The sequence below is a fragment of the Pollicipes pollicipes genome, unplaced genomic scaffold (genome assembly GCF_011947565.3).
Source record: "Pollicipes pollicipes isolate AB1234 unplaced genomic scaffold, Ppol_2.1 Scaffold_4740;HRSCAF=5597_pilon_pilon_pilon, whole genome shotgun sequence".
NCBI classification, from domain to species: domain Eukaryota; kingdom Metazoa; phylum Arthropoda; class Thecostraca; order Pollicipedomorpha; family Pollicipedidae; genus Pollicipes; species Pollicipes pollicipes.
In genome coordinates, this window is record NW_023596545.1 from 38,655,089 (window position 1) to 38,681,530 (window position 26,442).

Here is a 26,442-nt window from a genome sequence, read left to right on the forward strand (position 1 = left end):
GCAACAGTGAGTTGCACACCCACACCCACACCCACACCCACCCACCCACCCACACACACACACACACACACACACACCCACACCCACACCCACACACACACACACACACACACACACACACGCACACACACACACACACACACACACACACACACACACACACACACACACACACACACACACACACACACACACACACACACACACACACACACACACGCACACGCACGCACTCACGCACGCACGCACGCAACATTGGCTGTGGTTTCGCCCTGAGTCACGGATCCCCGCCGAGCCATCTGTTCGTGTCATAACATTCCTCCCGCAGTCGCAGCGAAGCTATTCGGAAGCGAATGCTATGCCATTTCAAGGTGAAGCGCCCATTGATCTTAACTGCATCCGAGCAGACGAACGGCCTCGCGTGCTCATCATCATGCTTCGCCTGCACGGCAAGCAAATTGCACGGACGGGTCGCACCTGACCTCGGCGGGTCCGTACAGGCGAGAAACCCCGGACGGCGTCTGGAGCCGAAACCTCACCCTGTTGCAGAGCCTGCTGAAGCCCAACGCCTACATCGTGACGCAGGGGCCGAACGAGCGCACGGTCGGCGACCTCTGGCGCATGGTCTGGAAGGAGCGCTCACCCTGCATCGTCATGCTCACCAAGACGTTCGACTTCATCAAGGTCAGCACTCCCGCTCTCGTGCAAGGTCGGGACGCACCCGGAGCCACGTCAGGTCGGCGTCACCGACGCGCACTGAGCCACGGACGCTGGTTGGGTGATGGACGCGCCCCAGACTCAACGGCCAGGCAGACGCACACGGGGCTACCGGCACGCCGGCGCGAAGGTCACGTGCTAGGGTGTGACGTCACACGGGGTCGCAGACCGAGTCCTGGTCACTGGCGGGCCTCGGGTCACGGACGAACCCGAGGCTTCAGGCGAACGCGGGCTTATGGATGTCGTGGAGCCGCTGACAGACCCGCAGTCATGGGCACACGAAGGGTCACGAACGGGTTCAGGCTGACGAGTGGACCTGGCCTGTGACATTTGCAAGTGTGCAAAACAGCAAACAAATTCGGTAAAAAAACGTCACAAATGGTACATTTGTGTGAACATGGCAAGTGCGATGCTCAAGATGCGTTGGTGGGTCCTTATCGCAATGCGTTGCCTGGAAATACGTTCGATGATGTGCTCCTGTGTACTTCCATCAGCGCCTCGGATTTCGGACGCTACACTCATTGATCTCCCGTTTAATTTTGCTGCGGGACCGAACCAAATGAGTCGCGCAGAATAATCCATTCGAATGCTGCTCATTTGCCGTGCCTGAGGCAGTTTCCGATCCACTGGTTCCCACCCGTGGAGGCACATACATACCAGCGACAGAAGATATAGTTCAGCAGGTTGTTTGCATTCGGATTTGTTTACATTCCCCGTTCTTACAGACAGCGGAAGCAAAAATTGCTCTCATTTACCCCTTGTTTCCTCACATTTGGCTGCGCCTGTGTTTAGGTCTAGTTAGTTTACGCCAGGCTATGAGAAACAATGGCATTGCAACACCCCCCTCCCCTGGCGCACCACGCAAGTGCGTGACGAAACGTTGCGTGATCTCGGTCGGAGCTGAACTGGCGTCTATTTGAAGCGTAACTATGACGTCATCATTTCCGGAGCATCGTCCCTGCTCACGCCAGTTTTCTGCACGCAACTGTGCCCAAATATGTGCGGCGTGTTTGACATGGTCTTATCTGCATGTCGGATGTACGCTGCTATCAGTTGGCGGGGGAAACCGGGAGGGGAGGGGGTAGGTGGGGGCGGCGCTGAGTGCGCAGTTTGTGATGACACAGCAGTCGGCTCAGCACTCAGCAGCAGGTGTCACTGAATGGGTGGCGCCAGGGAGCAGCGCAGGTGATTGCGTGCTGTCTCGAGAGCGGCAGCCGGCCAACAGGCGTGGGCGGCCAGCCGGTAGAGGAGATTGGTGAGCGTTGCTGCCGCTGAGCTGACGCCGGTTGACGTACACATCAGCGGCGGCTTGGTATGATCGACCGTGGCTCCGTTTGACAACTTTCTGCAATTCGACTTCCTGCAGCCCGCCCAGTTCATCATTCTCTTAATCTCTCGGACAGCTCCAGCTAGGCTTCCAGCGGCGTGGGGCGCTGTAGGCTCCAGGTCACTTCTGTAGTGAGGCCGTCGCACCCAGGGTTTGTCGGGGACCTGTAGTTCCATTTACCATTACAAATCCGCTGTGTCCAGTTCCGCCTCCGGAGAACTCCGCGCTCTGGGGTTTCCGTTTTTGGCACGCTTTCGACGAGAACTAGCAAAGTCTGGCGGGGTGAAGGACCAGAAAGGCCCGGGTGCCCAACGTTTTCACTTCATCATGTGACCTCAACACTTTTCCCACCTTCTTGCTACCACTTCCCTGCCCGTGCACGATCGCACTGGCCCCGCCTCAGTTTCAGGCCATGACCTTCCTCTTCCGTGACTCACCCCATCCTCGCCTCCTCCCGTCACCCCCCCCCCCCCTCCCCACGCACACCCGGCAGCGGTGGCTCTGGTCGTCAGGAGACACCACCTGTTTCGGTCGCAGGCGGCGGCGCGCCTCGGCTCGCACACCTGTGTGGCTTTGTCTCGTCACCACTTCGCAGGCTGCGGCGACATCGCACGTGGCTGAAGGCGGCCCGAGTACAGAGGGGAGACAAAGAGAGACAGATGGTGCAGCCACGGCGAGCGGGAGAGCGAACAAAAGCCGCTGTTTACAGGCTTGGGAGCGATAGCTGTATTGTAGGCTTCTTTGCCCTATCTTTCTTGCCACAGTAGGTTTCTATATACACTTATCTTCTTGCTTATCAAGCAGCGGGAATCCTCACTCTGAACAGTGACATTTCAGTCAGCGATAGTGATTGTTCCTTCATCAGTTGTCCAGTCCTCCCTCTGAGCCTTCATTTTCACTATCCCCACTTCCGGGCTTCAAATAGCCGACAGCACCGATTACCGATGACATAAGACAGGCGCCGGCTGAGCCAATGCGTCACGACGGGCGCCTGCGAGCTGCATTCCGGCGGCGCTGCCAGACGGCAGGTGATTACCGGAGGTGTCGAACATGACGTCACTCCGACGCGGCGTCGTCAGTTTTCGAACACGTCAGGCCTTCGCGCAGTCTGTAGTAAACGAAACGCTCGAGAGCGCTTCCAAAAGCGTAATTACGCCAAGCTGGCGACAAAGTTCTGAACGCCGAACAGCGTATAATGTATTCAAAGGTCAGTGCGCGTGACCTGACTTGACCTCACTGGAACAAACTTCCACGTGGCCTGCGCCGACGTGACCCGAGCTGAGACCCAACATGACCGCAGTGCTCTGGACGGGATCTGTCCCATCTGACTTGAGACGATGCGATCTCACGTGACCTGAGCTTGACCCAAGGCGTGCTAGCTCTGACCCGCCGTGCCTGAGTGGCCTGGACATGCCGCCGCCGCAGGTAATGTGCGTGCAGTACTGGCCGGTACTGACGGACAAGGAGGAGATGTACGGCGACTTCGGCGTCACCGTACTCAAGGAAGAGCAACTGGCCAACTTCGTCATCCGCACCATCCGACTCCGACGCGACGATGAGGTGGGTCTGTCTGTGCGGCGTGAGAGCACAGGTCTCGTGTCAAAGTAGCAGGTCAGCTTATCGAGACTGGCATGAAGCAAAGTTTGTTGTGCTACAAAGCAAAGCAAATACTGATGACCTTGTGTGTACGTATGCCTGCTAAGTGTAATCTACACATTGACATCGGTCTGTCCTATAGCCTGAAGTTGGCACGTTTGTCCGAACTGTGAGTCAGCTGACGTCCGTTTCAGGAGCGGTGCCTGCCGCAGCTGCACTACACTGAGTTCCATTTCAGGAGCGGTGCCTGCCGCAGCTGCACTACACTGAGTTCCGTTTCAGGAGCGGTGCCTGCCGCAGCTGCACTACACTGAGTTCCGTTTCAGGAGCGGTGCCTGCCGCAGCTGCACTACACTGAGTTCCATTTCAGGAGCGGTGCCTGCCGCAGCTGCACTACGCTGAGTTCCGTTTCAGGAGCGGTGCCTGCCGCAGCTGCACTACGCTGAGTTCCGTTTCAGGAGCGGTGTCTGCTGCAGCTGCACTACACTGAGTGGCCGTGCCACTCGTGCCCCTTCTCCAACGCGATCCTGGAGTTCCGGCGCCGGTTCCGGATCTGCCTCAGCCACCGGACCCCAGGCCTCGACGGCCCCATCACCGTGCACTGCAGGTCGGTGGGCGGCGGGCTCGCGCTCGTCCGGCGGTGGTGCGGGCTGTGGATCGGCGCCGTCTGGCTGGCCGGCGCTCTCCGGCCCGGTCATTAATCTCGAGGAGAAATCAATCCCGGGAAAAACGAGCTGATCTGTTTTCGTTGGCGTCGTTCGGAAACGTTTCCGCAGGAACGTCGAAGTGGTTGAAAGGTTAAATCTGACGCGTGTTATTTGCACCGATTGAATGGGCACTCACTTCACCTTTCCATTCCGGTTTTTACGTCGCCAAACGACGCCAGGGAATACCTGGAAGATACTGCATTCAGCCAATCCGTTGATGCATGTGAGATCTATGGTTTCGCCAGAGCTCTGGCTGCGACCGCGCTTTAAACCGCGGGTGTGTCTGGGGTGTTGGACTCCTCTGGTGACGCCGGAGTGGACGCTTGTGACCAGCGGTATCGGCCTGTTTTGTCAGCGACGGGGCCGGAAGGTCGGGCGTGTTCCTGGCCATCGACGCCAACATAGAGCTGGCGGAGGAGGACGGCGTGTTTGACGTCTACGGCTACCTCAAGAAGATCCGGCAGGCCCGGCGCGGACTCATAGAGCTAGTGGTAAGTCGCGGGAGCTGACAGAAGCTACCACGAGAAGACCCGGCGGCCCGGTGTCGACTTATAAATATTGTCACAGCTCCCGCGAGCTGATGAAGGCAAGGGACAGCTGAATCAAGGAAAGGCTAGACGAGGCGAATTAGTCTTCTTAGAATTCGAGCAGTCAGGATATTTTGCCTGTTGGATCACCTAGATTTTAAAAGTGCTCTCGCGTGACGTTCGCTAGTTGCTGTTCTCTGTGCAAGGTGGTGCGCTTCTCCAGGGATCCTGTCCTGACGTGCGGATTTACGCGACGAGGGGCACACTCCCGGTATTTGGCTGCCTGCCACAAACGCTTAACGCCGTCTCTGCCAACTGATGATAGAAACGGCGCATTCCGCACTTGATCACCGCTCGAGTCATGGACTCATCAAGCTCTTTGTTTAGGGCGACATGCCACAGGCGTCATTTATCAGCCATGGCCTGGCTAATGCTTCGTAAACGTCTGTGCACGCAACGAGGTCATTTTTAACCGCGGTTTAGCGGATGATTGTGTAACCCCACACCCCGCAATGTAATGGAGGCACGTACATACTTGTGATGGCTGTGTTGCCAGCTAGCCCGCTGATCAGAGACTGTTGGCAGCACCACACATTTTAATTTTTCTGCCTTCTTTGTGCTCATGAAACCTGGGAATGGAAATGCGTCTTTCGTGTCATTGACCCCGTGACGCTTACTATGCTCCTGAATACCGGCTGCCAAGGGAATGCATCGGTCCGTTTTTAACCCCCAATAGGCTGGCTGGGCACCAGACGGCTTCTTCATACAGCCACGTGCGATAGCGCGCATCGGTAACGACGCGTTATGGTCAACTAGTCTGAGCAAAGTCCAAGTCTGAGCAAAGCCATGGCGTACACATTATACAGTGCGCGATGTGACACACGCTTCGCGCGCCTATGAGTGGACTTAACGCAGGGCCGTGTCAAAGTAAAGCACTCTCAGCCATGTTAATGTAAAGCGCTCCTAGCCTTGTCAAAGAAGCTCCTAGCTCCTAGCTCTCAGCCGTGTCAAAGTCAGGCGCCCTCAGCCATGTCAAATAAAGGCGCTCTCAGCCGTGTCAAAGTAAGGCGCTCTCAGCCGTGTCGCAACACAGCGGCGAATTGGTGCCTCTAAGCAAACTTGCATATTAAAAAGGAAATAAAAAATGTACAAATCAATAGCATGCCCGATCCTTCTTATAACGAACACCACCGCACAATGATGTACTGCCAGCAGCCTAAACATGACAGTGGCATGCACGAGCTCTTGCAACCTCTCTCGAGCTCTCCAACCCCGCATTTCACATAACCACCACAGGCACCGCGACTGGCTCCGCGGCGGTGCCGTCGAGTCTGAGCCACACCACTGAGCCCGGCTTCGTCCGCAGGACCAGTACAAGTTCGTGTACGACACGCTGGAGGAGTACGTCAACTGCGGCTACTCGTCGTTCCCGGTGTCGGAGCTGTCGCAGCGGCTGCGCGAGAAGGCCGTGCGACCGCCCGGCGGCGACAGGCTCAACGACTACCAGCGCGAGTTCGGCCGCATCTGCCGGCAGGTGCCCAAGTTCAGCATCGGCGACTGCGCCGGCGGCCATCGCGCCGACAACCGACACAAGAACCGCGACGTCATGATCGTGCCGCGTGAGTTGGGTCTGACGGTATGAATATGCCGCGTGAGTCAGGTGTGATGGTATGATCGTGACGCGTGTCTCGAATGTGATGGCATGATTGTGCCGCGAAGTCGAGTGTGACATCAGTGAACCCCGCTTATCGTGCCGCAAGAACCAAATGTGACACGGCCGTGTTGCGTGAGTCGGCTGTGACGTCATGGTCGTGTTTCGTGATTCGACTCTAGCGTCATAATCGTGACACGCAACACACATATGACATTGTCATACCACGGGAGTCTTGCACGATGGAATGGATCGCTGAATATTCTAAGGCACGATAGAGGAAAGCATGGTGACCATTACATACGCATCACGCATTAAGCCATGATTATAACACCTGTGCCCCAATGAAATGCTAAAGCGGATCGTACGCACCTGCGTTTAATGAGACACAACATCCAACAACATCCTCATCCAACATCCCCTGAGAACCCTAATATTTACGAAACGTCAGTGTATATGACATCACCATCGGACGACTTATTTTTATCCCGACTATTCTGATTGCTGGACGGACGCCGAGTAAAACTATTGCGCGACGAGCCGGCTCAGGCTTTGGACGCGCCGTCTGACAGGGCGGCTCTGTCTTCAGCCGACAACTTCCGGCCCTACCTGGTGTCGTTCCAGGGGAACGCCGCCACCGACTACATTAACGCCGTGTTCGTGGACGTGAGTAGACAGGCCGTCTCAGAGGCCGGCGCGGTGTGTGCAACAGAAAACTAGGGAGCGACTCTGGAGCGTGCCGAAAGGTGTAATGCTCATACGATGCAATGATCATAAGAGCCTTTGTTTTTGGTCACAAGATCCAACGCCCAAGAGGTACATTGTTTGTAAAGTACAATGTTTATAAGTTTGGTCCAGTGTTCACTAGTTTCCGTTTTCACGACGCCCAATCTGCAAAACGTCGATGTCTGTCCTCTTGCACTCAAATATATTCATAAGAGGTGAAGCCCACAACATTCAGCATTCATAAGGATCAAGATTAATAAGGTAGGCTTCACGAACAGAGGCAGACATTATGGGCATGAAGATTATATACAGTGAGCATGAGGCCAAATGTTGATAGATCCATCCATCAAAATTCAGGACCGACTTATAAGTTACAAACCAATGTTCATGAAGCACGGTGGAAATAAGAGAGCGAAGGTGGCGGACCCACTCCGAGTCACCCAATAGTCCGCTGGGATCCGCTTCGGCCCGAGGCAGACCAGCAGTCATTTGGGACTCGGCCCGTGTCTGAGGCGGGCCAGTGGTCCCCTGGGACCACCCCTATTGGTGGCTGGCGAGTGGTCCCCTAGGACCAGCCCCTCTCGGTGGTGGGCCGGTGGTCCTCTGGGACCACATCCTGGCGATGGTGGGCCAGTGGTCTCCTCGAACACCAGCCTCCGTCGGTGGCAGGCCAGTGATCTCCTGGGACCACTCCCTGTCGGTGGCCAGGCCGCCAGACCACGGTAATGGGAGGCCGGCGCATTACGCGCGCCTGGTGGCGCCAGACGCCCGCCCTGAGCGGGCGGTGACGGCCGACTGTAGCCACTCAGGGCTCGGCCAGGTCGTGTCCCAGCGACAGACAGCTGCGCCCTCGGCCATGAGTGGCGCCGACAGCTGTGGTGGGTGGGGAAACGTTTTGGCGTCATTATCCGCGGATTGGGCTTGTTACAAATTGGTTTTGAGGGTGCGCCCTCAGATGCGTGAAATTCGTTCTCAAAGCAACAAACGCGGTGGAGGGGATGGGCGAAATGCCGTCCGTTCACTCGCTTCTTTTAACATCGCTGCAGCATATACATGCCCTTGATAAGACTATCACCTATTAGTTGAGCATGCTAGTGTCATGTGTGATGAACGGTGTTTGGGTTGAACCGGCTTGACTGCTTAGCTCAATGATTTAGTTGATCGTGTGCAAATGCTATATCATATTTACTTTAAAGCAGTAATAATAGGTAAGAAGACCTGCCAGCGGAGTGCCAGATCGCTCCATGCGTAGGTTCTATTCCTCCCGTATAACTGTTTTTCACCATAGACGATTTTTGCGTCTCCGATGCCCCTGTCCGTCTCGAAGTCCTGAAGCGTCCTGGTCACCACCTGACCATTTCTGGATTCTCGAGCATGTGACTCGTCTTGGAAGTGTGTCTAGGATCCCGATACCTTCGGGGCTTGTGATCCTTGAAAGTTCCGCCTCTGTCATCCGCAGGGGCGGAACTTTCTGGGGATCACTCGGAGAGGGACACAGCAAAGCTTTACGCATTTTTGGTCATTTCTTACCTCATAAGGCTTGAAAGCCCCATGTTAACATTCAGAACCACATCCTCTGATTTATCACGTTTCTCCTGGATCGACTGATTACCCAAGGACACGGAAAGCTCCTCCCATAACTGTGTATATTTCGTAGCGGTTGTTTGTTTGTGTGTGCCGGCCAGCGCTGCTTCAGTGACTCGCAGCGTCCTTTGATTAGTTCTTCGCTCCCCTTCGTCACCCCATGTCGCGTGTCGCGTGGACTGGTGTGACCCAGCCTGACCTTGTCCGGGGCATGAGGCACCGCCCAGCGGCGGCCGGGCCGTGTCAGCAGCGCGTACTCACCAGACAGCCGGCTTGCAGGGCTACAACCGCTCCAAGGAGTACATAGTGACCGAGTGGCCCCTGCGCGGCACGCCGGCAGACTTCTGGAGTCTTGCCTACGACCACAGCTGCAACTCTGTGGTGGTGCTGACCAGCCCCGACGACGCGGCGGTAAGCCCGGCCACAGCGGCCCGGCTGTGACGGCTGTGACGGCCCGGCTGTTTCAGGGCTACTCGCACCCGCGCGAGTACATCGTGACCGAATGGGTGACGCCGGGCTCAGTGGCTGACCTCTGGTCGCTCGTGTACGACCACGACTGCACGGCCGTGGTGGTGCTCTGTAACCCAGACGCCTCGCCGGTCAGTGGCGTCTACCGTGCCCCAGCCTGCCGCCCCCCCCTCCCCGAGTGACCCCCACCCTCACCCCGTTAACCGTCAGCCGGCCGATACGGCGGCGGGCACTAACCTGAAGACGCAGTGTACGACTCAGGCGCCCATCGAGGACGTGATGCTGCCGCGTCCAAAAGCAGGCCTTGGGAAGGCTGTTGTCCAGGGTGCTGTGATTAGCTAGTGATTGTCCGTGTGATCACTGTATAGAACGGCGTTCTCATTACAACCACCGTAACTCACTTGCAAAACTTTTTGTCCAACCCGTAGTGTCGAAGCTCGGTTTTCTATACCTAAAAAGCCCATATGCAGCTCAAACAGTGTATGCGTCTCGTAAAGCCCATAGCATATAATTACTAGCAAGCTATGCTTCGAGTAGCTTGTTAGGCAGGCCAGACAGTGGAAACGGAGGAGCAAAAGAGAAGAGCCGCCTCACCTGTAGCAACATTAATCTTAACCTCATGCCACTGCATGACAAGGAGCGAGGTGAAAATCGCGTTTGTCCCTTTCCCATCCCCTAACAGGAAAAGATAGATAGATGAAAGAACATGGTCCAAGAGAAGAAAAGACACCAGGATTTGCTATGCGTATATCTCGACCTCTTTGGTCGGATCAGTTCAAATCGGGTCGGGTTGAAGAGGTTGGAACCACTGATTAACCGTTTTCGATTACAATGCGTGGAAGGTTACTGCATACCTCCTACTCTTCCAATACGGATTCTGATTCACTTTGCCTGTTTTTTACACTGAGTTTTCTGTTTACGCTGAAATGATGCCACCCGGTCTGGACCTCGAACCTGACCCAATAGGAGTCGGGCACCACACGATGGCGCCGCTATTATGTCTAGTTTGTCAATGCAACGCATGTGTCAAAATTTTAGATGTTCGTAATTCTGTGTTGAAATCACATTTTGGGGCCCCAAAATTATACTCGTTTTGGAGAACCAAATAGGAAAGCTTCGTCTCGCCCAGCATCACTAAGTCATCTCAGTTGTGTGTCACGGGTCGACTGTGTTTTCAACCCTTGACGCTGAAGTCCGGAGTTGTCCGGGGCAGTAGCCTATTCGTGGCCATTGCTGCAGCCTGTGAGATCGACGCACCCTCTGTGCGTCTCGGTTTGTCGGCTGGCCCCGCAGTCTGGGGGTGTTCTCCTCAGTTAGCTGTTTGTCTCCATGGCCGGCGGCACATTCCGCCAAGAAGGCATGCGTTCTCCTCGTACTGTCCCATTTCGCTTATACCGTCCGTTCCCCGAAGCATGGATGCCCCATGAAATAACTGGGTAGGACCCAAATTTGAATTATTGACTCCACATTTTAGTCGTCTTAGTAATGCTTATGCCAAACGTCCACGAAATTGGACGCACCATGCCCTCTTTGATAGACATGGTGTGCCACTCCTGTTCGTACGTCTACTGGCTGCACAGGGAGACCACGGACTGAGTCTGTCGGTGTGCCGGTAGAGCTTCCCGCCGTTCTGGCCAGAGAGCACGCGCTCCAGAAAGTACGGCACCGTCTTCACTGTGGAGCACCTTTCGCACCAGCATTATCAGAATATCAAGTCCTGGATCTTCCGTATCAACAAAAAGGTCGGTGATCGCCGAGGCAGGTGCATGACTGACTAGGTTGTTAGAGGAAAGGACTCGGGTATTTCGTTAACAATTTGGAGACCTTGTTCTCGAATAGCTTGCTCGGGTAGCTTTGTATTCGAAGCATTATCTAAGCAGAGCTTGTTGTGCCAACCCTAAACCACCCACCCTGGTGGGTGGTTTAGGCGCCACCCCGCGCCTCCTTGGCTAGCTTCCATTTGATCTTTTCACGCCAGTGTGGTCACACAAATCCCCGCTCGGGCTCGGCTGTTGGGTTGCGAGCAAAACGCTTCCCCCCCAAAAAAAGATAGACGGGTTTTGGGCATCGCAGCGCATGAGTTTTATTAGGTTTTGTCTTCCTAACCTCATGCTTAACATAGCTGAGTCGCTAGGCGGTTGTGCGGGATATGCTTTAAACAAATGGTCTGTCTGACGGAAACGGCGTCAAAGATCACCTGTGTGACGGACACGTTGTCAACGATCGTCCTTCTGATGGGTCTGCTGCCAAGTTGTCTCGCTGACGAACAAGATGTCAACAGACGGCTCTCTGATAACTTGACATCGACAGGTCGTTTATCCATCGAAGCCGGTGTTGGCATATATCACCTCCGTTGGCATTCATGCCAGAAGATCTTCCGCTGGGTAGGACTAATGTCAACGGATTAGCTCTTTGGCAGGATAATACCGACATATTGTCTCTTGCAGTACACGTAATGTTGACAGATCGCACCGCTGATGACAGTGATCATTTTGGGGCAGAATGCTAACAGGTCGCTTCTCTGCCAAACCGATGTCGACTGATTCTCATGTAGACAGTCATGCGAATCAACTACACCCCTGACAGTCATAGTGAAGACGCATCGTCTGCATAGTAGTCTTGATGTCAAAAAAATCGGTCTTGGTGTCAACAAACCAACTACCTAAAGGACATGATGGCAAAAATCCTCTCACTGCCGGACGCCATGTTGACAGATCGCCGCTCGCAGACACCGTGATGTCTGTGCGATGAATGATGATGTCTGAACACACACGTGGCGGACAAGATGACCGGCATGATGTCTTGTACAGACCCGTGACGGAAGAACTGTCAACAGATCGTCTCGCTGACGGACCTGATGGCTGGCGTCAAAGCCGAATCGAAGACGTGCCAGCTGTTCCAGCTGACCTGCTGGCCGGACGGATACAAGGTACCCACATCCACCAACGCGCTCGTCGAGCTGATGAACATGGTGGAGAGGTGGCGACAACGCTCCGGCTACGGGCCCGTCGTTGTCGTCTCGCCGTGAGTACAGCGGTTTTGCTTACCTCAGTTCTGCGTGGGCCTGTTTTTTTCTAACTGCCTACCCGTGATCAGCTGATCGCGTTTGCACATGGTAAACCAGGGGTCCAGCCGCCGGCTGATCCATGAACTTTTTTGGAACTCGGGAAGGCTTTGGACTTGCTCTGGATGAGTCTGTATCGCGGTCAGTTTGCGGGCGAGTGGCCCTTCGGTCGGAAATCAGAGCCGTTTTGCACGTGACCGAGCTGCACAGCTCGGGAAATCCCACAGTTCGAAACTCTCACGCTTGCCCCCACGGCACTAAACTGCGCAAAGCAGATTAAATTAAGTCGCTATCTTTGTTCCGCAGCTCTTCCGTTAAGATTCAGGAACTCTGTTGCATATCTAAGGTAACTTTCAAATGTCAGATATTGTTGGGCGCTGCCTTCGGCAACATTCACGGTCACAGAGGCTATTTCCAGCGGCGCCCATTTTCCGGTCGGCTTCAGGCGAAGTGTACGAGACCGTTTCCAGTTGCTGGCGCTGCTGCGCGCTGTTGCCAGTGACCTCACCTGCTCCGCTCGGCTTCCAGTGGCCATGGCGCCGTGGTGTTCTGTTTCCAGGAACAAACACCATTCGGCTCTGTTTCCAGGCACAGCTACTATTCGGCTCTGTTCCCAGGGACGGTCACCGTCAAGCTCCGCGCCCTTGGTCCGGCTGTGTTGCTCTGTTCCCACAGCGCGGCTGTGTTGCTCTGTTCCCATAGCCCAGCTGTGTTTGCTCTGTTTCCATTTGTGGCCCCTGCCCAGCCGTTTCTGACGGCAGCCGCCGTGTTCTGTTGTCCTGGCAGCGACGGGCAGTGCCGGGCGGGCGTGTACTGCGCGGCAAACGCCTGCATCGAGCAGGTGGTCCAGCACAGCGAGGTGGACGTGTTCCAGGCGGTGAAGACCGTCCGCCAGCACCGCCCGCAGCTCATCTCCAACATGGTGAGCGGCCGGCGACGCCGCCGGCTCGCCCGCCACCCGCGGCGTCTCACGAAACAGTGGTAGCTATGGACGTGCTGAACGTTACCTGCCGTCACTCATGAAGGCTGCCACCATCGAGGACGGATGTAATGGATATTCGATATTTACAACACGAGGAAAAAAGCGTTCATCCAAGACCATACTCAAGTGCCTATGCACAGTGATATGGTTTGTTTCAGTGCGAGCAATAATCACGACGCTAGCTCAAATCAGTATACGTTTTGCACGACTGTATAAAGCTTTGCTAACAGCGTTATCTTGTATAGCCCACAAACACCAGCGAGCAGTCTTGAAACGAAGCGAACATTTCTCTGGGAGTCAGCTTTGACAATACTCTTAGTCATGAGGAGAATGATAGGGCAGCGTGCAGTGGTGATCAGTCTCTTGGGAATGGCCCCAGCGACACTCACAGATGCGTTCTCTTTTTCAAGATGGAGTACAAGTATTGCTACGACCTGGTCCTGCACTACGTTCTGCACTACCTGAACAAAACCCACGCGGTCCCCTAGATGAAGTGGCACATGCAGTTCCAAGATCCGCCACTTGCGGCGGCAGGTGACGAGACGTGACGTCACAGGAAGCTGCGTCTCCAAACGGTGACGTCACGAGCGATAAACATCACTCGGACGTGACGTCAGCTGCGGTCGCCGGCGGCCAGCAGGCCGGGCGCCCGTTTTTTAGCGCGTGTGTTCCAGCCGGGGCGACATGCGCGCACCTGGCGGCCGTCGGCAGAGACATCCGGTGGGGACGGCGAGGTCCGCCTCCACACGAAAACGGCCTGCACCCGCTCCTCTTAACACGAAGCGTCTGATGACAACCACAGCTGCCGAGTTTCCAGTCCCACGTCGCCCATGACTCGCTCTGGCGTGATAAGATTAGATCCGTGGCAACCGTGTCTGTCCCGAGGGAATGCGCGAGGTTATGTCGACACGGCATGCCCGTTTTGATCAGCATTGAATCTCGGCTGCGCCACCGAACCACACCAACGTGGTCCGCCATACCAGCATGGTCTGCTGCACCAGCGTGGTCCGCCGTATCAGCGCGGTTTGCTGGATCAGCGCGGTCTGCCGCACCAGCGTGGCCCGCCGCACCAGCGTGGTCCACCACACCAGCGTGGTCTGCCGCGCCACCGCGGTCTGGTGGCATCGCTCTTAGTTTTGCCCCACACGGATGTGCAGACTGACTGATGCTCCCACGCGACTCTCAGGTGTTGCCAATGCATAGGACCCGCCCGCTGAGTGACTCAGCACTCGGCGGCGGCTTGCTCTAGTCACGTGAACCGCGTCATCGTGTCACTCAGCTTCCGAAAATTAGCATTATAGCTGCGTTAGTGTGCCTCATTTCGTGTTTACAGTGTTAGAAGTTTTTCATTATTCGCATCAATAGATGAAAACTGAAAAGGCGCGAGAAATCTTTTGAAATTTTGTATTTGCCAAAATATTTCTTCACAATTAATGTTCCACGCCACAGGCCCTCTTCCAAATAAACAATGTTTGCATGTTTTGTGACTGCGAATCTTAACAAAAAATATAAACTTTTAGCACTTCCTCTCTATACATGTTTCAGAATATCCCGTGCGTTGATAATGACCATATACAGTGTCAATGGGTGATCAGTGTTTGGTGCGCACTTGGGCGTATTTGACTGCGTTATAGTTAACCCAACGTCGTGATACTAATCGAATTTTGACGATGTTTTCCCCCTTGAGCCGGACATTCAATTAGACTCTACAGCTACGGAAGCCCCGCTAACTCAACCGTTAAATGTCAACGCAAGATGGATTCTCTAGGCTTAGTCGTATTAGCATTGATTTAGTCGTTTAAGCGGACGGTGGGATTTCGTGGCGGCTAAGAACCGTGTATACCAAATATATTGGGCATCAATTCCGCGTGTCCAGTGTGCATACCAATCACTCCGTCTGCGGCATGAGAGTAAGACGAAACGCGGCATGTTGCACTCAAACTCGCGGTCCCCCGGTGATAAACCAAGCCGTCTACAATCTCGAGCGCGCGTGCGCGAGCTGGTGGCCTGGGCAGCCGGTCCCAAACAAGTGCGGAAGATGTAACATTAGACCCACAACAGCAGAGACAGGATCAACACGCCTGTGACCGCCGTCAGGCTGGAGCCGTCGCGTCGTCTGCCACCGTCGAATTCGCCAGCCTCGGGGGTGCATCTGATCCCATGACGAATAGAAGCGCATGTTGACGGCCACCGGCCAAGGATCAGATCATCACTCAGACGCCAGAGGGCACCACTTTATTGGGAGGTTTATGTTGGTAAGCATACCAACGGCGAGCGCGCCGCCGTCCAAGAAATGGAGAAAAACGTTGCGGCGACACGACTGAATAATTGTTGCCCCGAGGTTGCCACAATACATTGGTTGTGACCATCTCGTTCCAAGCACGCAAAAATAGACATTCCACACTTTGTACGCCTGGTATTCCATGAAAAGCTCTGGGAAATGTGACCACCATACACATACACGACCTTTGGCAGCATTCGGTGACGATAGGCACGTGGTATGCAGATCTGCCCCGGCAGGTCAAGTACAGACCAGCAGAAGCCTCAGTATCTGATACAAACACATAAACACACACATACGCAGCGGTTAAAGCATGTAGGTAACGGGAGACCGCTCCACTAAACACCAACCAGTGCAGCGAAAACACAAACAACAGAAACGGGACTAGGTCGACACCTGACAAGACGAGCGCGCTGACGGGAGCCTGGTGCAAGGAAGCTTTGCATGGTCCATCGGCGCTACTGGCACATCTGCACGTTCTGACACCAGGAATATACAGCAGCAGTACGGAAGCGGGCCATGCTTCCCTGCTCCAACCCACAGTGGGTATGAATCTCACGTACACAGGATATGTCAACAGCGACGGCACACAGACACGGCGCCGGATCAACTGCATTGTGCTGTGCCGCCCGCCGGCTGAAAACGTCCACCTGAACCTCCAACGGTTTTCGGTTGCCGCCAACCGTCCCCGCCACCTTCAGCCCTTCCCCAGCTCTCGCTCCAGCTGCCATCCATCCCCGCTGGGCTCCGGCTCCGGTCCCGGCCAGGTTCCGGCTCCGGCCTCTCCTACCATCGGCCTCCGCTCGGTCCCGGCTGAGTTTCGGCTCGGGCTCCAGCTTCGGCTTCGGCTTCGGCTCCGGCTTTGGCTTCGGCTCCGGCTCCGGCTCCGGCTACCGTCCGTCTCCACGCGGTCCCGGCTGGATTTCGGCTCGGGCTCGGACTCGGGCTCCGGCTACCGTCCACCTCCGCCCGGCCCCGGCTGGGTTCCGGCTCGGGCTCGGGCTCGGGCTCGGGCTCGGGCTCCAGCTCCGGCTACTGCTACCGTCCTCCGGCTCCAACTCCGGCTCCGGCTCCGGCTCCGACTTTGGCTCCGGCTCCGGCTCCGGCTCCGGCTCCGGCTCCGGCTCCAGCTCAGGCTCCGGTTCCGGCTACCGTCCGTCTCCACGCGGTCCCGGCTGGGTTCCGGCTCGCGCTCGGGCTCGGGCTCGGGCTCGGGTTCCGGCTACCGTCCACCTCCGCTCGGCCCCGGCTGGGTTCCGGCTCGGGCTCGGGCTCGGGCTCGGGCTCGGGCTCGGGCTCCAGCTCCGGCCACCGCTACCGTCCTCCGGCTCCAGCTCCGGCTCCGGCTCCGGCTCAGGCACCGGCTCCGGCTGCAACTGCGGCTTCGGCTACCGTCCGCCTCCACCCGACCACGGCTGCGGCTCGGGCTCGGGCCGTCCGTGGACCCGGAAGCGGTAGAGGCAGGTGTAGTGCGGGTGTCCCCAGTTGGAGGTGACGCGCAACTGAACGGCGCGGAAGGCGCGGCCGGCGGGCGCCGCGGCGAAACGCTGCAGCGGCGGGCCCCGCTCCTCGTACTGGAATTCACCGAGCGGCACGGCCTCCCCCGCGAATCCAGTCACCCCCTGGCGGCGGACACCACAATGTACATCACTCCTGGCGTACGTGTTTTAAGTAAGGCGACGGACAGAACAGTCAGGGCCGACCGACAGGGTGGCGGATCTTTTCATTCACACGTCTATCCAAACGCACAGGCAATTTTTTGAGTGAGATGCCGTTCCTCTAGCACGATTCACATTTCAGAGCGTACGCGAGGGGACAGAACGTGCCTCGAGCGCCCCTGCCAGCGGCACTCGCACGTCCCGCCATCACCCCACCCACCCGGCTCGCCTTCTCCGCTCTCACCAGCACGGCGAAGCGACGCGGCGCGGAGCGCACGCTGCCGTCGGGCGTCAGCTCGCGCGCCACGTGCTCCAGCACAAACTCGGTGGGCCGCACCAGACGCGACAGGCCGATCTCAAGCAAGCCCTCGCCGTGGAAGGCGAAGCACTCGCCCGGCCGGCCGCCCGCCTGCGGAAGCGAGCGAACGCGGGCCACACGCGTGCCCAGAGCGTCCCACTGCCCGGCCACCGGTCAGGAGGGCGGAGCGACCGTCGGTCACACACGCGACAGCCCATGCCAACACCAGCGTCTGCACACCCACAGGTACCACTCAACAACCGAAGCACGTGACGTCCGATAAGACGAGACCCTCGACATGTCCCAAATCGGGGCTTAATGGAACGAAGAACAGCAGAGTCGGTCCAGACCAACACTTGAAGGTAATGGCGAAATTCTCAAGCATACGCTTGACGCTTGTCCAGCCGCGGGGAAGTCGGGGCGGACACGGACCTCCCCGCCCCCGGGCATACCTCCACCCCCAGGTCATGGGTCCACGACGCCCCCGGCTCACCTGTATGACGGAGCGCGGGTTGTTCTGCGGGTACCAAACCGGGACGCCCAGCACCGTCAGCTGCGCCGCCCGCGCGCCGTACGCCTCGGTGCACTTGGTGCTGACGATGCTGCCACCTGCCGACTCTAGCGCGAAGTCGAACTGTCCCGTCTTGTCGGCGTCGTACAGCGCCAGCTGCTGCTGTGCGATGCTGACCGCTTGCTGCCGGCTGACGCCGCCCGCCAGAGCCGCCGCCCCGCACGACAGGTCTGCCGCCAGAGATCAGCCGCGGCTTAAGCGCGGGCGCCAGAGCCACCGGAACCTCGCTAATCAGCGAGATCAGAATTTACACGTAAAATTTCGAGCTAAGAAAGCCAGCATTTGGCTGAGCATTAGCACATCGCGTGAAAAAAAATGACAAACGAAGAAGGCCCCTTGATTGCCGCATTCCGCATACAAGGAATAGCCTGGGATAGCGGCGAGGGGGACCGAGAGCCACGATGACCGTCTATCCGCCGCCATGGGAGCCGCCGGCTCAGACCGGGACGTACTGTGCCTCAGCCCGGCGGCGTGCAGCTGCAGCCGCTGGTCGAGCCGGCGATGCAGACCACGTAACCGGCCGGCCAGCTGGCCGTCGCAGTCCGACGCCGTCCGGTTGCAGCAGGCGCGTGACGAGCCCACGCCCTCCTGGCGAAAGTGCGCCAACAGTCAGCACAGGTCAACAGTCCGAACAGATCAGCAGTGGCACGGTACACCAGACGCGCGGGGCATGGCACGTGATGCAACTGGAACATCCAGTGTGCCTGCACATGAAACATTCGAAGTACCACTGCAACACCTTATCTCTGTTACAGTAGCCCAGAGTTCGATGTTCACGAGGCCAGCAGGGAGCGCCATGACGTCACCGTGTCGGCACAACGTCGGCACCATGACACACCTGCACGGCGAGGAGAGCACCGCGCAGGTGCCGGACGTCGCGCCGCAGCGTGTCCAGCAGCGCCGTCAGCGCGTCCAGCCGGCCGGCGGCCGCCTCGCCCTCGCGGCGCAGTCGGTCGACGGTCACCGTCACACGCCGTACAGCTTCCAGCTGGTCCTCCGAGGGTGGCGGCGGCTCCGGCGGCTCCGACGGCGGCTCCAACAGCACGGTCCGCAGGGCGGCCAGCTGTGCCGTCAGCCGGGCGTCCAGCAGCGCCAGACGCTCGGCCTGGCGCCGCTCGGCCGCCGCCAGCTCCGCTGCCAAGCCCAGCGGCCGACCGGGCGGCGGCGGCGCCGCAGTCGCGCCGCAGCGCTGGGGAGAGGAGGGCCAGCTGTGACGGCGGGTGGACACGCGCCCCTGTCGGCGAAGCGGTCACACAGTCGGCACGGCACAGCACGCACAGATACAGACTAGGACGACAGACGAGAAGGGAAGAACGAAAAACCAGAGCCAACGAGCGCTGAAGTAGGTGTCTGAAACCTTGCCCAGAGCTCACGCAGCGCTAGTGACGTAGACAGCCTAACCACACCAGACCATCCGAAGGGCGAGGAGTGACGGAAGTCGACCGGCTGCGCGCAAGCGTCCGTCCTGCCACCTGCGCTGACCACGACGGCTGCCTCGCCAGGTGGCAGTCCTGCGCCGCAGACGCTCTCCGTTACCTGGCCCGCCGCGCTGAGAGCGTCCAGTCGGCCGCGCAGCTCCGCCAGCTGCCGCAGCGCCTCCGTCAGCGCACCCGCCGATGCCGACGCCGCGCCGGTGGCCGCCGGCTCCGTCAGAGGCGGCGGGGCGGCCAGCGACGCCCACCACAGCTGCCGGGCGGAGTCACGTCACGGGACCGTGGGCCGAAGAGGGACCACTGGGTCGTGTGTGACGGCCAGCCACTAAGCACAGCCTGGCCCACAGTTCCTGCCACGGCCACGTCACAGGGATCGCATTCCAAGGCGCGCTGTGATGAACGCTCTCGAACGCACGCCAGAGACCACCAAACCGCAATAAGAAGCTCAAGCCCATCACATACAGACAAACGCATACCATTACCACACTGATGTCAGCACAGAACTCAACCGATAACCACATCGACCAGGTCGGCAAGCGCCGCGCCAGATCGCCGCTTAAATGCTAGCAGGGAGTCGCCAGACCCGCTGGTGCGGCACTCCGGCCGCGGGAAGGTGTGCACCTGAGCCGCCGACACGGCCGAGACGTACAGCGAGCCGAGAGCCGGCGCCAGCTGCCGGCCGACCGACCCCAGCTCGCGCAGCGGCCGCCAGTCCTCCGAGGACGGCGTCCTCCGCCCTGGGAAGACAGGCGGACTCCGTTAGCCGCGCAGAGGGAGAGGAGGGGGAGGGAGGGGAGGAAGTAGCAGAGGCAAGAGAGAGGAAGAGGGAGGATGGAGTGGAGGGAGAAAGGGAGCAATGAGAGAGGGGTGAAAAAGGAAGAGGGAGGAGAGAGGGAGAGGGAGGAGAGGGTTAGAAGGAGAAGACGGAGATGGATGAGAAGAGACAGGAGAGAGGAAGAGGGGTAGAAAGGAGGAGAAAGGCGAGGAAGGTGCGGAAGTAGTAGATATACGGAGAGGAAGGGGAGGAGACCATCGCACCGGCCACGCCGGCGGACCGGCTTCGGACCACGCCCAAAGACCCAGCCCACAGCCACGCACCGTCACACGCGCAGATGCGGCGACCACCGCCACGGCGATCTCTCAGGCTGGTGGCCGGCAGGATGGCCACGGGATGCTCGCCTCCGCCGTTACCAAGACCGGCCGTGTCCCGATCAGCGGATGTGTACAGCTGACTGAGCCGCTCATGACGTCACGCACGCCAGCCTGCCGTACTACCATACTCTGATCGAAACGCCGTGATACATGCACAACCGCCGAGTTCACCAAGTTCAACTTCAAAGTTCACACGGCGGACCTACACGGCCATCGATGCCGTGATTAAGTGGGTTAGACCTGCCTGGTGTTGCCGAAGCTAGCTCGTGACCCTGAGGCATGGCGCTGCCCGGTGACTGTTGACGCGTCTGTTCTCGAGCTGCACGAAACTCACCGGGGCCATTTTTCCCGCAAAGCCTGCCAGCTAACCGCCCATTTGTGTCCCACGCTGCACCGATGCCATCGCTCCGTGTCGGCCCACCAACAGAAAGGCCGGCCCCAGCAGGGAACTCACACGTCAGCGGCAGCAGCAGCAGCGGAATCAGCAGAAGCAGGAGCATGGCTAGCACCGGGAAGGTGGGACATCTCCTCTCCGCCCGACCAGCCTCTGCCTTCCCTGCAGCGTCCCAAGCGGCGGCACCCGAGGCGCTGCCGGCCTGCTGGTGTGGCGCCGGCCTCGAGCCATCCACCGGGCTAGTCCGCCGCAGCAGCCAACGGGCGGGCCAGCCGGCGACAGCAGCGGCGTCACGTGGTAGGCTCAGAAGCTTCACTGTCAAGCGCGCCCATGAGATGGGGTTGGCGGCGCGGACGACCACAGCCGGCAGCAGACCGAGCAGCGCCAGCACGGACCGCGGCGCCCGGAGACCTGGCGACACACGACGGCACGGGCTTACGGACTCCCGAGATGACACCGACTCGCCGTCCGTCCGGCCGACACACGGCCCGAGCGCGCCGGCCCACCGCCGGAGCCGTCTTCCAACGTGCGGCTACGCGGCCGCCGCGCAGGCCCGACACATCCGACCCTCTTACCCTTTATCTTGCTTCATCCTCCTCACGACATCCCGCTTGTCCGGGGCAGGCTGCATGTGTCAGCCACGGGTGGGCCGAGAGCCCGATCGGCTACCCAGCGCACATGCGCGGGTTAAAGCTCGGTGGTTTGCCCCTCAGGCGCATGCAAGCCTGCCCCACCGTTAACCATTTTCTTTCCTGCCATAGCTCTGAAATGATAATTTCTAGAGGAAAGGGCTCTAATCCAAACAACCAAACCGACCCGGCACGCGGTCGCCACACGCCGACAGCGCCGCCCACTCCACCGAACAGTGTCTGCCTCGCGCCCACAATCGATCAAGTTGCGTTGGGAGGCAGATTTGACAGGGCATGTGGCGCGTGGTCTTACCCGTCTTGTCGAAGTGTGATGCGCTGCTACAGCTGGGTGAGGTGTTGTGGCCTGCGTCAGGAGGAAAACACTCGTCTTCAGATTCCATGTCCAAGCCCGAATAATTTCCGCTCGGTGCGCCTGAAACGGTTACAAATTTCGTTCTAGTCCAACACAACAACATTAAAGTAACGTGCCACGGGATCAGATAACTGGGGCGAGCTGTGGCGCCCGCATTCATAACGCTCATTTACGGACGAGACACAATGCCACACTGCATCCCCACATCACCAATTCGGCCAAGTCACACACGCCTTCTGCCGATTAGCGAACTCTGCCGGACCACCTACGCACGGCATGCCACCATGCATAGCATGGGGCCCTGCTGCCCGCCCGTCCGGCCCAGAACAGGCACAGACCTGAGACACGACCGGGACTGGCGCCGGGCCCAGGACCAGGGACACAGGAACGGAGACGGCGGACACACCGAGCAGGACTGAAGCTAAGATGGGACCGGGAAATGGATAGGCATCGGCAATAGAACCGGTACGGGGACCACGACAGTGAGAGGCACTGAATCCGAGACCCAGACATGGACGGGGACAGAGACCGTGTCAGTGACCGGTACCGGGGCTACGGCTGGGACCGGGACCCTGCAGCGGACCGAACCGCAAACTAAAATCAGAGCCGGAGCCGGAGTCAAAGCGCCGGCTGCCGCTCACCGCCCGCCGTCTGTCCCGAGTACAGTCCGAGGTCCGCGCCGGTCCACGGCTGTCCGCCGACCGCCAGACCGGGCGCAAGGCTGCTCAGGCCGGGCGGCAGACTGCTCAGGCCGGGCGGCGGGCCGCACAGGCCGAGCGGCGGGCTGCGAAGGCCGAGGGGCGGGCTGTGCACGCCGAGTCGCGACATGCTGGGCGGTCCGACCCGCTCCGGACAGATGGTGGTGTAGCTCAGGCTGCGCGCGTACGTGTAGTCGGTGCGCGGCTGCTTCCTGCAGAAGCGCGCCAGCGTCAAATGACGACCAGCTGTCGGCCTGGGGACTGTGGTATGTTATCAGCTGGACTGGGGACTATGACATGTCGTCAGCTGGGACTGGGGACTAGGGTAGGTCACAAGGTGGGACTGGGGACTAGGTAGGTCACAATCTGGGACTGGGAACTAGGGTAGGTCACAAGCTGGGACTGGGGACTAGGGTAGGTCACAAGCTGGGACTGGGGACTAGGGTAGGTCACAAGCTGGGACTGGGGACTAGGGTAGGTCACAAGCTGGGACTGGGGACTAGGGTAGGTCACAAGGTGGGACTGGGGACTGTGGCAGTCGTCAGCTGGGACTGGGGACTAGGGTAGGTCACAAGGTGGACTGGGGACTAGGGTATGGTCACAAGCTGGACTGGGGACTAGGGTAGGTCACAAGCTGGGACTGGGGACTAGGGTAGGTCACAAGCTGGACTGGGACTAGAGGTCCATGGGACTGGGGACTGTGGCATGTCGTCAGCTGGGCTGGGGACAGGGTAGGTCACAAGGTGGACTGGGGAACTAGGGTAGGTCACAAGCTGGGACTGGGGACTAGGGTAGGTCAAGCTGGGACTGGACTAGGGTTAGGTCACAAGCTGGACTGGGGAACTAGGGTAGGTCACAAGCTGGGACTGGGGACTAGGGTAGTCACAAGCTGGGACTGGACTAGGGTACAGCTGGGCTGGGACTAGGGTAGGTCACAAGCTGGGACTGGGGACTGTGGCATGCCGTCAAGAGGACCGGGTCTGTGGCATCGTCAGCGAGGACTGGGACTGCTGTAATGTCACCAGAGAGGACTGGCGACTGTCACACATCATTAGCGAGGACTGGAGATTGTGGTGACATTGACCGTCACGAGGACTGGGGTCTGTGGCATGTCGTCAGCGAGGACTGGGGACTGCTGTATGTCACCAGCGAGGGACTGTTGCGACTGTCCACTATCTTACGAGGACTGGAGATTGTGACATGTCGTCAGCGAGGACCGGGGGTCGTGGCACTGTCGTCACGAGGACTGGGGACTGCTGTATGTCACCAGAGAGGACTGGCGACTGTCACACATCATTAGCGAGGACTGGAATTGTGACATGCCGTCAGCGAGGACTGGGGTCTGTGGCATGTCCTCAGCACGGACTGGGGCTGTGACATATCATCATCGGGGACTGAGAAACGTGGTTATCCTCAGCGAGGACTGGGGACTGACATGTCATCAGCAAGGACTGAGAAATGTGGTATATCCTCAGCGAGGACTGAGGACTGTGGTATGTCGTCAGCATGAACCGGGAGCTGGGGTATGGCCTCGGCGAGGGACTGAAAGCACAACATACCTGAGCCATCGCCACACAAGCCCCGAAACCAGTGGTGAGTGCTCTAATCAAATCAATTCAAGGCAATCGCATTCTGCCACATTGGTACACACATCGACACACAGAAAGCTAGCGACAAGAGCTTCCGTATACATCAGCCGGATAACCACAGCACACAGGCCTGAAACCATTTACTGTACTGAGCAGTCATGTCAGGCTTCCCAGCCCCACGGTCCACCACACGACTGGCGGCATCACCCACAGGAACTCCTCGAACTCCTCGTCGCTGCTGTAGGCCAGGTACTGGCTGAAGCTGGCGTCTCCGGCGGCTGCGGCGGCGGCGTCCGGCCGGCCGCGTTGCCGGGCCGGGCGCTGCCGGCCGGCGACGCCGCACCCACCTCGTCAAACACCGAGGCCAGCAGCCCGCCGTGCAGCCCGGCGCCGCCACTCCCAGCTGCGGGCCTGCGGCGGAGCGGTGCCAACGGTCACCCGCGCAGGGCCTGCGGGCGGAGCGGTGCCAAACGGTCACCCGCCCAGGTCTGCGGGCGGAGCGGTGCCAAAACGGTACCCGCAGCAGGGCCTGCGGGCGAAGCGGTGCCAAACGGTCACCCGCGCAGCAGGGCCTGCGGGCGGAGCGGTGCCAAACGGTCACCCGCAGCAGGGCCTGCGGGCGGAGCGGTGCCAAACGGTCACCCGCAGCAGGGCCTGCGGGCGGAGAGGTGCCAAACGGTCACCCGCAGCAGGGCCTGCGGGTGGAGCGGTGCCAAACAGTCACCCGCAGCACGGCCTGCGGACGGAGCGCTGCCAAACGGTCACCCGCAGCAGGGCCTGCGGACAAAACAGCGTCGGAGCAAGGCTCGGCCCAGGCGTCTGGAAACCGGAGAGACACCGGTGCGTACACGAGGGGCATTTTCAGTACAGAGGTCCAGATCTACAATATGGATTGGACGTCAGCTACAATGCAGGAAACAGGCAAAAAAATAAGAAGTACAATTGACTGACAACACATCGATATCGGTCAGCGCGCGACTAAACAAGCAGTTCAAGTATGTTTGGCCATGCCTTCGGAGACGGGCGCGCCACAAAAGCGCGGGGCCCGTGGCCGGCGCCGCACCTTAGCTGAGGGGGCAGCGGCCGAGCGCGGGTCGGCAGGACGCGACCGATGCGGACCGCCCAGACGGGAGGTGCGCCGACTCCGACCGCTGAAACAACACACGCCGGGCTAGAGCGACCGCCGCCGTCCACACAGGCCACGGCCACGGCCACGGCAGCGTCAGGCGGCGGCGGCGGCAGGCACACCCGGTCAGGACAGACGAGCACGCGGTCAATATGATGGGAGAGGCGCCGCCGGAAACCGGCTAGAAACCCAGCATTTATGGTCCTCCAGCAGGGGGAGAAGGGGGGGGGGGTAGCTGTTGACTGAGGTAGAAGACAACCCCCATGACACCAGCGCGCCCACCGGTCAAGGCCCGGCTACTTGCACGAATGGACAATCTTACAGGAACCTTAGCGAAGACGTGAACAGAACGCTTCTTCAACCTTACGCTGGCAGGCCTACATTAACTCATGAGCCAGGCGAGGACGGAAAGACAGGGGATGAAGACCGTCGGCAACCAGAGGGCAAATCCCATCTGCAACACGACTCTCTCCATGCTTCGTCAGTTAATTTCAAACTTACGAAACTGGGGAGACGCAATGCCCCGTCACACTGTTCCTGCATCCATAACGCATTAGCGGCATTTAGCATCCAAATGGGCTAGAAGCCACCGAAGGAACCACTAATACGACCATCGTAAAGCTTGGCAAGTAATACATGTGATGACGCCCCTCCGCCTCGCTCACATCAACAGGTGGGCTTCTAGGTCAGGTCAATGCTCGCCCTTCGTGGCGATTAAGAAATTACATATGTCCACGACCAAAACGGCATCTCTAAGCCCCCAAGGATACAACATGGTCTGGGTCACAATTCCCGACGGCGTGGTAACAGCGGCGACGGCCACCGATGTCATCTGAGCCGTGCCGACGGACCGAGCCGGCGCGCCGGTGCCGACAGCGAAGGGAGCGGGGA

The 26,442-nt window shown here is 58.8% G+C and overlaps 2 protein-coding genes across 2 annotated transcripts in view; one reads left to right on the forward strand and one right to left on the reverse strand.

Annotated features, from left to right (window-relative positions):
* Positions 1-15,207, forward strand: part of LOC119098799 (receptor-type tyrosine-protein phosphatase kappa-like) — a gene marked incomplete in the record, with an annotated part of 30,746 nt that extends 15,539 nt beyond the window's left edge. The window contains 9 exon segments of the mRNA XM_037221841.1: positions 4,132-4,247; positions 4,703-4,838; positions 6,241-6,493; positions 7,115-7,191; positions 9,303-9,434; positions 10,920-11,045; positions 12,140-12,327; positions 13,154-13,289; positions 13,760-15,207. Coding sequence (XP_037077736.1) covers positions 4,132-4,247; positions 4,703-4,838; positions 6,241-6,493; positions 7,115-7,191; positions 9,303-9,434; positions 10,920-11,045; positions 12,140-12,327; positions 13,154-13,289; positions 13,760-13,837 — 1,242 coding nt within the window.
* Positions 13,947-22,882, reverse strand: LOC119098347 (nuclear migration and anchoring protein unc-84). Its single transcript, XM_037221268.1, has 11 exons — positions 22,780-22,882; positions 22,079-22,198; positions 21,197-21,547; positions 20,178-20,327; positions 19,839-19,843; positions 19,083-19,220; positions 18,610-18,745; positions 18,080-18,327; positions 17,533-17,697; positions 17,177-17,252; positions 13,947-13,966 (listed from the first exon to the last, which is right to left on the reverse strand). Exons 2-11 carry the CDS (start codon positions 22,164-22,166, stop codon positions 13,947-13,949), a joined length of 1,377 nt encoding a protein of 458 aa, XP_037077163.1. The 5' UTR covers positions 22,167-22,198; positions 22,780-22,882.
* Positions 22,883-26,442: the final 3,560 nt, after the last annotated feature.

What these genes read in the sequence shown, in the direction of transcription:
- LOC119098347 (XM_037221268.1), bottom strand. Translation starts at nt 22,166, where the DNA reads ATGGAATCTGAAGACGAGTGTTTTCCTCCTGACGCAGGCCACAACACC. An exon ending in ATCACACTTCGACAAGACGG is followed by an intron (nt 21,548 to 22,078) that starts GTAAGACCACGC and finishes GTGTGTCGCCAG; the next exon opens with GTCTCCGGGCGCCGCGGTCC. An exon ending in CGCGTCGCTTCGCCGTGCTG is followed by an intron (nt 17,253 to 17,532) that starts GTGAGAGCGGAG and finishes GTCCGCCGCCAG; the next exon opens with GGGGTGACTGGATTCGCGGG.